Genomic DNA, 16,870 nt, shown 5'->3' with positions numbered 1-16,870 from the left:
TAGAGATGGGGTTTCAGCTTGTTGGCCAAGCTGGTCTCAAACTCCTAACCTCAAGTGATTTGCCTGCCTTGGTCTCCCAACGTGCTGGGATTACAGGTGTGAACCACCACAGCCGGTGGTATCAATAAATAATTAAATACATGATGTCAGATGCTGACTAAGAACTATGGGATGGGGATAAGGGGGACTGCAACCATAAGCGGGGTATATGGTTTCACTGAGAAGGTGGCATCAGAGCAAACACTAACATCAGCAAGCGAAGGAACCAAGCGCTATCTCAGAAGAGAGCATTTTAGGCACAGGAAAGAAGAAATGCAAAGGGCCTAGTACGGGCCTATGGCTGGCATTTGCCAGGGACCACAGAGTGAGGGGAGAAGGAGAGACCAAGTGTTGGTGAGAGAATTGGCATCAGAGGGAGTAAGAACTTGTGACCTACTCAAAGGACCTCGGCTTTTACAATGAGTAACATGGGAAACCACTGAGGTTTTTTAATATCGTTTAAGCCCAAGAAAGATACTAATTTACACAGTAAGATTTATACTAAAACAAAAACAAACTATGGCAGTCACTATCAAAGAGCAGCTCACCAGCTGAAGTTGAAATAAATTAAAAGGAGCAGTGGCTCACGCCTGTAATCTCAGCACTTTGGGAGGCTGAAGCGGGTGTACCACTTGAGATCAGGAGTTCGAGACCAGCCTGGCCAACATGGTGAAACACCATCTCTAGTAAAAATACAAAAATTAGCTGGGCATGGTGGTGCTTGCCTGTAATTCCAGCTACTCAGGAGGCTGAGATACGAGAATTGTCTGAACCTGGGCAGCAGAGGTTGCAATGAGCCAAGATCGAGCCACTGTACTTCAGCCTGGACAACCGAGCAAGACTCCATCTCAAAAAAAAAAAAATGAATTAAAAGGAAGGATGGAAGAGAAGCTTCTGACACCACATATTAACAGCTGCATCATCTGGCACAAGTCATTAATGCCTTTGGCCTTTCTCTTCTCATTTATAAATAAATAGACTGATCAAGATCTGCAATGGTCAATTTTTCTTTTAAAAACAAACAAAACCCCACAGGTGAATAGTTTATGAACAATGATAGCCCAATTTATCTGACTGCAGAGAAGTGTGACCTGTCCCTGTCCACCCACTCACTGCCTCTGACCTTCAAAAATCTCCCAGAACACAGATTGAAAACCTGTGGACTATAGAACTGCACACAGTCTCTGTAGCCCTATAATTCCATCATCTAGTTTACTCTAAATTATTCAGACTGAGTATCCATCAATCCTACTGATCATTACCTCTTCAACTCCAAATTATAATCTAAAAATTTAGAGTGCTGTTTGTATTACTCTTCAGGACGGCCTTCATTTCTTTATTATCATCTTTAAGCTTTCTGTTATTGTATTTAAAACCTGTAAAATTTATGCCAAAATACTTAACACTTTCTAGTTAACTGTTCTCCTTCCTGAGTAAATTAAAATATCCTACATTTCCTATCTCATAATTCTAAACTTAGTATTATATGACCACTGACAAATATGAAAAAATAGGTATATTCAAAACTGACCTCACCTTTCATCTCTGCCTAAAAACAACTTTTACATTGTCATCGATGAAAGACAAAAACAAATTATGAAAACAGAATTTGTAAAGCAATGCACCATTTACCTCATTGGCACCACTGAACAGAGGTTCTCCAGTGTGCATTTCAACCAAAATACACCCGAGGGACCACATGTCAATGGCAAGGTCATAAGGCATTCCCAGTAGCACCTCTGGAGACCGGTAAAAGCGACTCTGAATATACTGGTATATCTGAAATACATATCAAAATAGTATTACTTCAATTGCTTAAAACTGTGGTCAGCACTGAATTTAAATTAATCTGATATTAACAGAAAAGAATTGGCTAATTCCTGAATTAGGGTTCCACTGACTAATTTCAACATTAGACTATGAATATGGCTTAAAGAACTAAACATTTGGAGGGACTGGTTAATTTAACTGTGAAATGCATAATGTGTAAAAATTGAAGCCCTTTTGTTTGGTCTAATCCTAACTGGTCATCATGATAGTTCTTAAAACAATTATGCCTCACCAGAAAAAAGCACTATTGAAAGTAATTTATTCCCCTAATAATTATTCTTTCCTGCAACTGGCTTACCACTAACTTAACAACTAGACTGTATTTAAATTAACCTAAACAATGTATTTCTCAGCGTTAAAAGTCAAGTAACTTCAATACAATGTAATTTAAAAATCAGACATTTGTACTCTGCTGTCTCACAGATAAATTCCAGAGACAGTGCCACATAAAGATTCAATTAACAACTGTCTCTGACCAATAGCTTCTTCTCTCTCCACCTCCATCCAAGACTTCTTAGAGAAAGACAATCCTGAAATGGACTATTTTCAATGAAGTAATGCAAGGACGTCTTCAGAGACCCAATTTGTTTCACTTATTAAAAGAGAAAAAGAAATAAAATCCTCCTAACTAAATTTCCTAACTTAATACCCTAACCATGCAGCCAGAAAGTTCATAAAGTTTTCTGTGGCTCCCACCGAAACCTCCCACCAAGTCATTAAGAACAATCTCAAGCCTACATACAGGTCAACCAACCTTAAGGAACTATAAGAAGAAAGTCTAACTTAAAGAACTAGGAAGTAGTACTACACTTCTGAGTTTTTTATAAGCCAATACCATTGCTTATTCCCTATGCCCAAAGACTCACCACTCCTGAGACTTGTATTTGACAGCTTATGCCAAGAACTCTGTCACATCCGTATCTAACTTGTTTAAAGCAGTTGCTTTCCCCAAAACACACTTGCCCTACCGCCTTCTGATTCTAATCCAATAGATCCACAGGCAGGACCACTGCATGCCTATTTTAGACATAACTCCCCATGTGATTCCAATGAATTTGAATAGTTGAAAATTCATTATAGGGATAACTGGCTCATTTTGACTAGACAGAAATGATGTTTAATATTAGGACAAAATATATAATTTGGCTTAAATAGGGGGAAAATGTCCCAACTCTAAAATCTATTCAAATTACTCTCAAGATGGGCATGTATTTTTCATTCACAATATACTCTATCCCATATTAACTACAAGCATCTCTTGATTTTTTGAAGGCATCTAAAACTGCAAACTTTGCCTCCTACTCCAATTTTTAAAAATTACTTCAACATTCAATAGCATCACCACCATAACAGAAGCTGCAGAAAATAACAAAAAGACAGTCCTGTTAATTGGCTATCAATCTTTATGATTAAATTAATCTGTTATAGTCAAAACTTGGACAAAAGTAGGATAGTACAGAAAATTTCAATAATTTGGAAAAATAAACAGAAAACACACTACTTAAAAAATTAACATCTGTATGTTAGTTGGGGTTTTCTTTAAAACAAAAGAAATATAGTTTCAACACTTTCAAGCAAAAGGAATAGTGTTAAAAATCAGTACAATGTTATCAAATGATGGTAGCAATTCCTTTAAAAAGGAGACACCTGTAACTCTATTTTATATATAAAACAATGCTGTTAAGAGTAGTTTTCATAATGCTGTTAAGAATGATGGGAAAAACTGCTTTCCTAAATCAGCTAAACTTATTATCATCACTACGAACACATCTGTTTTTAGCAGTCTAAAAAAAATCAGTTTAGATTATCTGTTAGAATTTATGTAAATTTTTAATAGTGGAGAAAATAAGACAAATTTATCAAAACAAGTAAGTCTATCAACTGAATTTTCTGTGCTTTAGTACCATGACTAATCAAAATTACCTGCATTTTTTTGAACCATCAGTTTTTGAGGAAAAAGATTTATCTTGATAAATCTTCAGAGAAATATTTTACAGCAAGGATTCAATGTTCCAGTACTGAAAAGTCCCAAAACTTATACTAAAACCTTTACTTGGGAAAGTCACAAATCCCCTAATATTTAATCATTCCATCTCCTATTCTCTTCCCTTCATCTTTTAGCATACATATAATTTTAAATACACCTATTTCAAAAAAAATCAATGTCTTTTGAGTCAAAGTATTGCTATTTGCATTTTAAAAGGTATTTCTCCAAAACAGATATCAACATAAAGTAATTAACTGCTACATTTTAAAGATAAATAACCATCCTGTAATTGTCTCTAAATGGTATACACCTTACTAACATTTCAAATATCTATTAGGTTGGAGCAAAAGTAATTTCGGTTTTTCCATTAAAAAAGTAATGCCATTGAAAGTAATGGCACAAACCACAATTACTTTTGCACCAACTTAATACCTACACCGTTCTACTTCCTTCTGTTTAATTCACAAGTTCTGAAATAATACTTACCCTCTGCCCCAACTGACAAGAACTGCCAAAGTCAACGATCTTGATTGCACTGCGTTTGGGGTTACAAAGAAGGATATTTTCAGGTTTTAGGTCACAGTGAATAATACTAAGTTCTGGAGTCGCAAGGAAAAGCAGTGCAGTGCACATCTGTTGCGCAAACTTTCGTGTTAGGTTCAAAGAGACCCCTCGGAAATTGGTGTTTCTCAACAAATCATAGAGGTTGTAGGACAGCATTTCAAAAACTAAACAGAGATGGTTTCGAAACATAAAGTGGCGTTTCAAATGCACTGAAAGAGAAAAGAGTTTCATTTTAAATTATATATAACAATAAAATGAGAGTAACATACACAAGCACTCTCAAATGACCTATAACATTATTACGTCAAATGCAGAGTGAAAAGTTAAAGTCTGGAGATCAGCATTTTGCAGTAATAGCAGTTTTGAATCAGTTAAGAATATCTAAGTTGCTCTTCTGCTGAATTAAACAGATACAGTGTCTGTCAATAAGTCATACAAGGTAAGCAGTACTACCAAAATGCCTTGTTTCTTTAAAAAAGTCAGATCTGAAAACACAAGTAGCAAATGAACAAACAGTAGTAAGAATATTTCAGCAATTTTATCTTCATTTATAAAAGAAAGTACTTTTTCCTTCCTGAGAGCCCTACCTCACAGCTTCCTATGTCTAAGCTCCACCTACTCAGATCTCTGGTTTGTGACAATGCTGTACTTGGCAGCCCTCTGTGTAGGCTTTGAAATTTATCTGTGCTGCAGAACTTTAGATTTCACTAGTAATTTTCTGTCACAATTTTTGATAATAGCTTTTTTTGTCACCCTTTAGGTAAATACAACAAATGTCTGAAAATCATGCTTTAGTAAAAGTATTGGAGTACTTAACTGTGTTCATCAAATTGGTAAATGAGAACTCTTGTGTGAGACTGAAGGTTTGAAAAACTTCAAAATAAATCTCAACTACAAGAAGAGATGATGAGGAGTCTTGTGAGTGGTGAAACAGCATAGAATACATAGATCGCTATCACTGTTGACCTCTAAAAAGGCTGAATACTCACTAAATTGCTTCAAACATTGTGCTTTAAGTATTAACACTGACTTCACATCAGATGAGGTTATTCGATAAAGTGCTGTCCCTGACTGTTAAACAGTCTTACATATACCAAACCGAGCACCTGTAACACAACTGCAATGACATGAACACCCATCTTGTCAAGGTTACTTTTAGTATTACAAAATGAGACGTTTCGCTACAGATCTATCTGGAATAAACTGATAGTAATCAATGTCTGATCACTAACTGTGGATACACTGTGTTTTCCTGATAGTACTCCTGGGCTTTCTGTCTCAAAGTAGTGGACATCAGTACCATTTTTAGATCTTTCATGATATAGGTGATCTGAAGTTAGAATTAATTAAGACAATAAAAATAATTACATGGCTATATAGGAGTCTACAGCATAACCTGATACTAAACATAACAAAGCAATCCTTAAACGATATATAAGATATCTGCTCTTAATCACTTCAGTTCATAGGTTTAAAACTAAAAACATAGTTCCATGATACTTCACAATCATGGTCCATGCATAGCTTTTAATCTCCTGGTTAATGAGTAGCCACAAAGTGAATGCAAAAAGTAACTGCTGTCAGAATTCTAAGGTGATTATAAAAATTCCTTTAAGAAGCTCTGTGATTAGAATGTTCTCCAAATGAAAGATCTACTCGGTTTCACTTGACCTCACAGTTCTTTATTCATTTACTCAGTATCTACAATGTGCTGAGCACTAAAGACACTGTGAAAGAAAGCTCAAACAAGCGTATTTGTTCAGTCTTTTTAACTGAATTTTGGGGAGAATGGAGGGCTGGCAACTTTGTTGTAGACTTAAACTGAATTTTCTTTTAACTAGACCATGGCAGGTACTAAATAATCCAGATAAGAAATCTGGCTACACAGTAAAGTAGTAGATGTTTTTTAAAGTTCAAAGACAAGACAATAAAACTCATCAGAATAAATTACACTCATCAATCACTTTAAAATTAATTTACATCATAAAAATAAATATATGACTTTCAGATAACGTAAGTTTAAAGCATCAATTCAATTGACATGAACTTATCTAATCTAAAGTTCTTTTGTTTTCCAAACAGAATCTCAGTTTCTTGAGACACTATGCATTCACCATCTTCTAAAATAAGAACTTCAAAACTCATCCAAAGAGTATCTGTAATGACTAATACAATTAATAAAATGATCATTAATGTCACTTTATTCAAAACAAAATACTAGCATTATACAGAACTGAGTAGCTAACATTTTTTTTGAGGGCTTAACTATATGCCAGCTATGTCTTTTTTAAATAAAGCAGAATTAAAATGTTACAGTATGCTATCAATATTTTTTCTGCTTCATAAGCAAATACTCAAGAGTGAGTAGAAGGTGGGAGGCATGTTCAGAGATCACTGTGTAAGTCAAGCATCCTTAGAACATTCCTTGATGTTGTTTCTAAAACCCTTGAATGGAAATGGGTCACTTCATGTAAGTTATAACTGACAATGAACAGCAAAGTTTCACTGAGTGTGATGAGAATGGTTTTAAGATAAAAATATTATTATTATGAAATATATCAGTATCTGTAAAGAAACTAAGGAAGAAAAATAGTATAAACTCAGTTTATATTTTAACAAAGAGAAATGGGCAGTATTTCACAAACAAAATCTAATCTGAACAATCTGAAGCTTGCCCCTGTTAAACACCCATTATTTGTTTCTACCTTTTTGCGGGGACCAAAGAACCATAATGTTTTCTTAAAAGAATCTGCTAAATAAAACTCAACCTTACGTTTGTCAAGTCAAGTCAGCATTTCTGAACACAAGGGACTGTGGTTATGTGCTGATCTTAAGGTCTGTATCTTCGATTGATGGCATCTTATATGAATACTTAACAATTTTTTCCTTGATGCTACATAAAATGGTGTCTTAACAATCACTGACATTTAAATTTGATTTAAAATAATATGAAAGAAGGTATATAAGAAGATGTTTAGTCCATGTATCAATTGGCCCTAGACTTCAGTATTTTCACAATTCTTCTGTCTCCTGTTTCTGTTTTCAGAAGGAAGACTATGTGAGAATGAAACAAATAGGCTTTGGAGTTAGGTAGTAGCAGTACAGCTTCTGATCCTAGCTACAGAGCCCTATGACCCTGGATATGTTGCCTTTTATAAAAACCACGTGTAATTTAAGGATTCTACCATCTTCCTTATAAGCTGTTACGACTATTACAGATGATGAAAAAAAAGCATAAGGAATGTGGTGAAAATTCAATAAGCAGTGGCTATTATTTCTTTACTGTAGTCTAAGTCTAACAGCTTCTAATGCTACCAAGCTGATGAAGAGACTGGGGAGGAGCCTGAGATCTTGCTGCAGACGCCCCCAAAATGGTTCCACAACCACTAACAACATACTAGCTCACAACTAGTTTCTGAACTAGCTTATAAATGGTTAAAGTTTCTGGAAAGATGACCCTTTGGATAAACATGCATCATTAAAGCAAACAAATAGCACCAGCAAACTGCAAATTACACACACTATTCTCATTTGTTTCTACATGTTATGCTACCTGGAAGGCACATTTCCCAAGATTTAGACTATTACCACCAGATCAAGTCACTTGTATGAATCTTGCTGTCCAACAGAAAGAAACACATTTTTAATCAACCACTTTAAAGTAAAAAAAAATATTTTGATAAAAAAGAACCATTAACTCAAAGTTTTGGTCTGGGTTGGGGCACACTGCGCTGTTTACCTATGTAGTATTTCATTTCAGTGTCATGTTTGTTCATGAGCTCAAGAAGTCGCACTTCTATCTGGGCTTGATTCAGAAAAGCCTTCTTGTTCTTTATTATTTTAATGGCAACCCATTCTTGCTCCACACGATCATATGCCTTTACAACCTAAAAGAGAGGAAACATGAATAATTCTCTATTGCATTAATGGCAACAATTTCACAATAATTTATAATTCACCTTAATTATAACATTTACCTAATTCTCAATTACACATTTTTATAATTATCACTTTTCTGACCTTCCTAAGTAGAAGAGATACTGTATAATTCTATTCAATATAGCCATTTATTACACAGTAACTTTAAATCAATCTTTTAAAGTGAATTTCTTCTTGCATTTGTACAGTATTTCTTAATATCCACAAAATAATTTTCTGAAAATTATTTTCCTCCATCAGAAATAAATTATGAATCTTGACAACTGCTTAGTTGTATCTTTCTTACTAATTAACACTATATAACAACTCATCCAACTATTCTTTTAATGAGAGAAACCTGAACCCTAAGAATATGTATGAAATATTTAAAAGTTTATTTCAGAAGGCTTCTGATAACTTTCTAACTTCCAATTAGATTATAATACATAAAAACTTAAGTATATAAAAGAAAAATTAGTTTATACTAAAAAATAAACACAACTTACCAGTAAAGTTCTACAATGTCATAAACACCACAATTAGGGGATTATGATAGTTTAAAAATGAGAATCACTGCTAAGGAAACCACAGTGCTCCTGAGTACATACCACCATGCACAGCCCTCACTTTAAATTTCACTCATCTAAAATGAGGTTCATACTATTATAAAATAGTTACATAAAAATTACAAAATCAATATATAAGTAAAAGAAAATGACATCTCTTATTAACCAGCGATAACCATTACAACTAATTAAATGGAAGTTACATTTGTAATATTGTAAGTCTGGGAAGGAAAAGGAACTCCAAATGATCCCAAGGAGCAGGATGAAACCATTAGATCAGGAAGAAGATGGAAAATATGTTCTCAGATCTACATCAGTCAAGGCTGAATCTACTGTGAGTGACAGATTCTGAATGGTTCAACTGAAATCAAACTTGGAATAGAAAATGCACTAATATCTGGTTTCACCCAGTTCTAAAAGACACTATTTGTGGTCTTTTATCACAGAGACTACCCTTGAAAACATGTGGCTAAGTGGTTCTAACATGCATCTGTTTCACTGGATGTACTGACTGCACCAAGAATTACAGTTCAGTGCCCAGATCCTGATGGTCTGCAGAACAAAGGACACTCATGGGGGCCCGAGCATCTACTGACTTGCCAAACAGTTAAGACGCTAACTGCCAGTTTTTGACCATGAATTACAAATTCAATAAGGTGGTGGTGTTTTTTTTTTCTTTTACATCAATGCCTAGAGAATTTAACTGGTCTGAAGCCCAGACATCAGTATTTTTTTCGGTAAGCTCCCCAAGAAATTTCTATACGCAATCAGGATTGGTAATTATTGGCTAAGGAAATGGAGAAATCCCTCATTTGACAATAACCTGACACAGCATGTGGGAAAAGTCTGACCAAGTCAATACAGAACTGTCCTCCTGGTGAGGCACAGGACCTGAACCTCAACATGGACATTGCACAATACCTTAGCCCAAGAAAGGAAGTATCAGTTTGCCCTGGAAAAAAGGAATTCAATGTCAAACAGTCCTCTATCGTCACAGGGTTACTGTGCTCACCTTTCTGCAGAATCTGAGTATGAGAAAACGAAGGTGAAAGGGAGAAGAAAAATGTAACTATGAGCATAAAGACTGAGTCATCGGGGCAAATCAGCTTAGAGAGCAGGCTGTATGGCCACAATCTGCATGGTAGATGTCAGGAAAGTTAGAAAGTAACCCATTACGCTCAGGGCAGTGGCTCATGCCTGTAATCCCAGCACTTTGGGAGGCTGAGGTGAGTGGATCACCTGAGGTCAGGAGTTTGAGACCAGCCTGGTCAACATGGTGAAATTCCATCTCTACTAAAAATATAAAAATCACCAGCGAGGCCTGGTGACGGGCACCAGTAATCCCAGTTCTCAGGGGGATGAGGCAGGAGAATCACTTGAACCCAGGAGGCAGAGGTTGCAGTGAGCCAAGATCGCACCATTCCACTCCAGCCTGGATGACAAAAGCAAAATTCCGCCTCAAAAAAAAAAAGTGACCTATTAAGTGCAACTGCCCAAATGTTAGTGACGTTTTCATGGCGGAGGTGGCAATCTCTAGGTCTAGGGCAGCAGTCCACAACCTTTTGGGCATCAGGGACTAGTTTTGTGAAAAACAATTTTTTTCACGGCCAGGGGAGGGGTGAGGTGGATGGTTTGGGGATGAAATACCGATCATTAGGCATTAGATTTTCACAAGGAGCATGCGACCTAGATGCCTTGCATGCACAGTTCACAAAAGGGCTCAAGCTCCTATGAGAATCTAATGCCACTGCTGATCAGGCAGTAATGCTTGCTCACACCCACCACTCACCTCTTGCTGTGGGGACCAGTTGGGGACCAGTATAGGGTGTTCACACCTTTAGTTAAGGACTGGGCCTCACAAATGCCTTTCCTTAAGAAGCTGATAGAGAAGCTGCTTCGGACTGACAAACAGGAACACCTTCATCAAGAGGGACTCCCAGCCCAGGTGTGGTAGCTCAGGCCTGTAACCCCAGCAATGTGGGAGGCTGAGATGGGAAGATTGGTTGAGCCCAGGAATTCAAGACCAGCCTGGACAACACAGTGAGACCCCACCTCTACAAAAAAACAAATTAACCAGGCATGGTGGCATGTGCCCATAGTCCCAGCTACTCTAGAGGCTGAAGTGGAAGGATCACTTGAGCCCAGGAGGTCAAGGCAGTGAACCATAATCACTACTCCACTGTATTCCTGCCTGGGTGATATAAGACGACGCTGTTGCTTAAAAACAAAACAAACAAACAACAAAAAAAAGCGAACAAAAAAGCAGAGGATGCCCAAAGCACTGAAAAATCCCTCAGAAGAAGAAGTTGTCATTCAAGGAAAAAGTCCCTGGATTATGTATAATTACCAAAAATCTTTCAAATTGTGAGAAGGAGGAGACATCAGGGACTGGTAGGGCCACACTGGAATGACACAGGTCTAACACAAATGTTCATATTTGCTTACACATTTATTTTTCTGGATTTAGACCTGTGGCTACTAATGACATACAGTACACTTTCTGTTCTAAGCATAATGACTTTTTCTCACAGGTTAAAAAGGAGCATCTATTTTGCTTTCTCTCAGGGCAGGAAGAGAGAAGTAAGCACATGCAGGTTCCACAGTTTAAGAAAACAAAAACAACAACAACAACGAAAAGGCAATTCAGGAAAAGTCATTTTGATCCCTATTCTATCCTTATCACTGAAAGTCAGAAGATATATTTGGACTTCAGCGTGATAATCATCTCATTCCACAAGGGCTGCAAGGCAGAAGAGACTGGGTTTATCAGCAAATCACACCTCAAACAAACAGAGCTCTGTAACTCAACGTGATAGAAGGACTTACAATTGGGAACAGCTGGGGGACCACAGCCAGAGATTCCCCCCAACTTTTTTTTTTTTTAATAAATAGAGACAAGGTCTCTCTATGTTCCCTAGGCTGGCCTGGAACTCTTGGGCTCAGGCAATCCTTCTGCTTCAGCCTCCCAAGTGCTGAGATTACAGGTGTGAGTCACCATGCCTGACCCGAAAAATCTTTTTAAAAGTACAAGGAGGCTGAGTGTGGCGGCTCATGCCTGAAATTCCAGCACTTTGGGAAGCCAATGCAAGAGGATTACCTGAGGTCAGGAGTTTGAGACCAGCCTGGCCAACATGGTGAAAACCTGTCTCTACTAAAACTATAAAAATTAGCTGGGCGTGGTGGCTAATGCCTGTAATCCCAGCTACTTGGGAGGCTGAGGCATGAGAATCACTTGAACCTGGGAGACGGAAGTTGCAGTGAGCCAAGAGTGCACCACTGCACTCCAGCCTGGGCGACAGAAGTGAGACTCTGTCTCTAAATAAATAAAGTGCTGCCTCAGCCTGCCGAGTGGCAGTTCCTGCGGTGTGTGAGTGAGCCCAGGCCCGTGTCCCCTCTCCCGCCGCCACCACGAGCTGCACGTTGAGCACCAAAGACAAGGCAGCAGTGGAGCGAAGCAAGATGATCGACCGCAACTTATGGGAGGATGGGGAAAAAGAGGCCAAAGAAGTGAAGCTGCTGCTACTCGGTGCTGGAGAATCTGGTAAAAGCACCATTGTGAAACAGATGAAAATCATTCATGAGGATAGCTATTCAGAGGATGAATGTAAACAATATAAAGTAGTTGTCTACAGCAATACTATACAGTCCATCATTGCAATCATCAGAGCCATGGGACGGCTAAAGATTGACTTTGGGGAAGCTGCCAGGGCAGATGATGCCCGGCAATTATTAGTTTTAGCTGGCAGTGCTGAAGAAGGAGTCATGACTCCAGAACTAGCAGGAGTGATTAAACGGTTATGGCGAGATGGTGGGGTACAAGCTTGCTTCAGCAGATCCAGGGAATATCAGCTCAATGATTCTGCTTCATATTACCTAAATGATCTGGATAGAATATCCCAATCTAACTACATTCCAACTCAGCAAAATGTTTTTCGGACAAGAGTGAAGACCACGGGCATTGTAGAAACGCATTTCACCTTCAAAGACCTATACTTCAAGATGTTTGATGTAGGTGGCCAAAGATCAGAACGAAAAAAGTGGATTCACTGTTTTGAGGGAGTGACAGCAATTATCTTCTGTGTGGCCCTCAGTGATTATGACCTTGTTCTGGCTGAGGATGAGGAGATGAACTGAATGCATGAAAGCATGAAACTGTTTGACAGCATTTGTAATAACAAATGGTTTACAGACACTTCAATCATTCTCTTCCTTAACAAGAAAGACCTTTTTGAGGAAAAAATAAAGAGGAGTCCAATAACTATCTGTTACCCAGAATATACAGGTTCCAATACATATAAAGAGGCAGCTGCCTATATTCAATGCCAGTTTGAAGATCTGAACAGAAGAAAAGATACCAAGGAGATCTATACTCACTTCACCTGTGCCACAGACACGAAGAATGTGCAGTTTCTTTTTGATGCTGTTACAGATGTCATCATTAAAAACAACTTAAAGGAATGTGTACTTTATTGAAAAGCATGGATGTTAGTGAAAGTTACTGCAGTGTGCAGTGTTGAGACCAGACACCTTTTGCTGTCTCGTGAGGCAGCTACAAGCATGAACGGGACCAGGGAATGGCAGCAGCATGCAGAATCTTAGCACTCTTTAGCACAATCTTCTGTATTAGGGAACTTTTAATTGACATGAGATGCTAAAGTCAGACATTGGAATTGGAAGAACTGTAAAGTGTGATTCGATCATCAAGACATCACTTGGATTTCTTAATCTCAAATGCTTATGGCAGATGTGAAGTTGACATGCTGCATTCTGGAACTTAAATATGTAGCTTACTCTTTTTTTCCCCTTCTTAACAAACCACTGGTGGTTCATTTTTAAGGTTTCTTCATCAAGAGAAGAATAACTTTACTAAATTTTATTTATTTGCAAAAGAATCTTTATTAAAACACATGATGTGACTATGCACATGATGTGACCAGATCATCTTGAAAATATTAACTATGCACATGATGTGACCAGATCATCTTGAAAATATTCCTCTTTAGTAGGAACTCTTGGTTTTTAACTCTTAGTATGGTCAGAATATAATACTTCCATAATTACTTATAATTCTTTCCAGTTACTGGGGATATAAATACAACTTTTTTGATGAAGTTTATGTTATTATCCTGCTCAAAGTACCATTATCGTTTCCAAATGGTAATTACATTGGAAAGTTCTGCAATAAGATTCTCATTCTCTCTTTTCTTTAAGCTTATGGTTGAAGGGTAACCTTGTTTATGCAGATTACCAAATTATTGCTGATGTGGTATGATAAAGTCAGCTTCTTGGATACAGACATACCCAGGGCAGCTGTCAATCAGAAATGCAAATTGCTAAATTTCAGACAGAACCAGTGACTTTGCTGCTAGATATTTACGAAATTGACCACTTTGATTCTCGCTTGTTTGTCTCAGTTATAGGGAGTTTTGTACAAGGTGCCTCTTGTTTTCCATCTTCATGGCCTTTTCTGTTGAGAGACATCTAAAGTGTATTAACAGTGCGTGCTTTTACTTTGTAAACGTGGTGCCAAATCCCTGTTTGCCATCATTTTTACTGTAGCAATGTTAACTGTAGTATTCCTTAGTCAGTATGTTCTTTTGCTGAAACTGTTGCATTTTGGGACTTTTTTCCACTTTGTCATGTGTACATTTTTAATCTGGTATAATTGGCGGCAATATTAAAATGGTGAGTAAAGAAAAAAATAAATAAATAAAATAAAAATAAATAAATAAAGTACAAGGAGAAAGACCAAAAGCTCTTGGTATTGGTGTGACTGATGCAAGAGACTCATGTTTTCAGCGCTGTGCACTTTGTAATGGGGCTGGGTGAGGAGGTGGGGAGCAGAAAGTTGTAGGCAGGGAGAAGAGGCCAAGAATGAAGAGATAAAAACAGGTCCACTGGAATCCCTTCCTGGTAGAAACTGCCTAGATGATCCTATCCATCAAAATTACTCAATCATAATATTAGCAATGCTGGTACTGAGGATTACAAGAAATCCTAAAGACTGCCTGCCTGCTTAGAGGTCTGGTATAGTTACAACAAGATATGGGAGAAAAAGCCAGGGCACAACCCCAGGCTTTCCAAAGCCTCCTCAAAAGGAAGCAGATTCCCACTGCGCCACCTGAACGGCATACTTTGAAGTGGTCTATCAGACAAGAAGGTAAATATCTCTAGCATACTAACAATCATCTACAGACTATACAAGGCCCATATCAAAGAGGCAATACTATCTATTAGTGATTAAAATTAACCAGTCATTAGTACAATGAGTACTTGGTAGCCATAAAAGTTTGTACAAGCCTAAGGAGTTTTTATTATTGACGTAGTATTACTACCTTTAAAGAATTATGGTCATCCAAATACTCGCATATCCACTGCTGAGCATTATTTGCAAATATTAAAAGTATGCTCTTGAGGAAGAGCTGCAACAACAAAATTTACTAAGACGTTCTTTCTAATTAATTAAATTCAGCATTTTCCATTAAATTACCTGACCAAAGGAACCTTTGCCTATCAAGGAGTCAATTTCGTAACGATCCATCCACTTTTCTCCGTTTTTTACAATATAATCATAGTTATCATCATCATAACCATCATTGTAGACCTTCCGTTCCTTCTTATGACTAGAATCGTCTCCCTGGCCCTGTTGGTGTCTTCGCTTCTTCTTTGCATAGTAAACCTAAAATGAGAATACACAGTGTTCACTGTAAAATTCAAATCACTGTGAGGGGAAGAGCATTATCAGAGTATATTGAGACACATCTATAAGTAGGAAATAGAGGAATTTTTACTCTTTGTAACAAATACAAACAATTAAATCATTTTCTACAACTGACATTTGAGTTAGAAAATATCACTGATATAACCAATGAAAAATGTCTACAGTGAAACTCATTATACTTATACTATTTATATACTTTGTAATTAAGAAATGTTAAGGGACTTGTCCAAAGTATGCCGTTCAAGAAAAGTAAAAGGGCCTGGTTTGTATTTATTTGTTGAATTAAAGTATAATTTATATACAGTGAGGTGGCATGGATCTTTAAGAGTTCTATATGAGGAACTTTGACAAAATCACCAACTGCCAAACAGCATTTGTAACATTTTCATCTCCCTAAAGTTCAAATTCTCTCATGCCCCCTTCCAGACAATCCCAACTTTGGATATAAAGAGAATTTATTGATATAAACTCCCCCTTCTGTAACCTGGACATATCTATTTATATTTGATTTTATGGCCACATATTTTTAAAATAAGCTTAAATGTAGACGAACTGATGTTTTACTTTAAAAAATGATCCTCTGAGACATGCCCACCAGTTTTTAAACCTATAAAAATACAATGATTAATGAAAAACAGCTATGGCCCCTTTGCCCCTACTCCCAAAGACCATAAGCCTATGGTTAATCACAGGCTGAGTTATTTTTCTTATAACACTGTTTCTAAGACTAGTAAAAAATAAATAATAATAATAGGTGAAATAGGCAATAGTCCAGGTAACTAGTAAACTAACTTTGGAGAAGTTAAAATTACACTGCATGGACTAATATCAAAAACAAGCTCCAACAAAGCTACTGTTAACAGTTTAACTGTAGCTTTGTTAACAATTTATCAGAGAGCAACAAACTGAAATTAATATGCTGTTATCAACAATTTATCAGATATATTCAGATAATCACAAGCTTGTCTGGAACATGTTTATGATACACAAATGTGTACAAAATCTAACTCAGAAATGTTCCTGACACAGTTCATACTAATTTTATGTTGCCGCACTGCCACTGTAATGTAGTAATACTGGCATTAAATAATATTAAATTGCTATAAAATTTGCATGTACCTAAGAACATTTTTCAACTTTTGCAGATAAGAAGCTCTAAAGTTGGCAAAGAACAAGCCTTAATGATGAAAGGGTGCAGGGACCCGCTGGAAGAGGAAAGAAAGCATGGGTTTTCCTCCAGAAATG

General features: G+C 37.0%; 1 protein-coding gene and 1 pseudogene across 5 annotated transcripts in view; one reads left to right on the top strand and one right to left on the bottom strand.

The window, feature by feature from the left end:
- Positions 1-16,870, bottom strand: part of DYRK1A (dual specificity tyrosine phosphorylation regulated kinase 1A) — a 146,141-nt gene that overhangs the window by 21,734 nt on the left and 107,537 nt on the right. For all 5 annotated transcript variants that reach the window (XM_021669480.2, XM_021669482.2, XM_064380147.1 and 2 more), the window contains 4 exons: positions 15,395-15,583; positions 8,160-8,307; positions 4,343-4,629; positions 1,672-1,818 (listed from right to left, as the gene is read on the bottom strand). In XM_021669480.2, the coding sequence (XP_021525155.1) occupies positions 1,672-1,818; positions 4,343-4,629; positions 8,160-8,307; positions 15,395-15,583 (771 nt within the window). The remainder of the gene's footprint in view (positions 1-1,671; positions 1,819-4,342; positions 4,630-8,159; positions 8,308-15,394; positions 15,584-16,870) is intronic.
- Positions 12,325-13,712, top strand: LOC105712501 (guanine nucleotide-binding protein G(i) subunit alpha-3-like; annotated as a pseudogene).

This window comes from Aotus nancymaae, unplaced genomic scaffold, assembly GCF_030222135.1.
Source record: "Aotus nancymaae isolate 86718 unplaced genomic scaffold, 86718_ANA_hifiasm-v0.15.2.pri h1tg000022l_1, whole genome shotgun sequence".
Taxonomy (NCBI): Eukaryota; Metazoa; Chordata; class Mammalia; order Primates; family Aotidae; genus Aotus; species Aotus nancymaae.
This window is presented reverse-complemented; position numbering and strand designations above follow the sequence as displayed.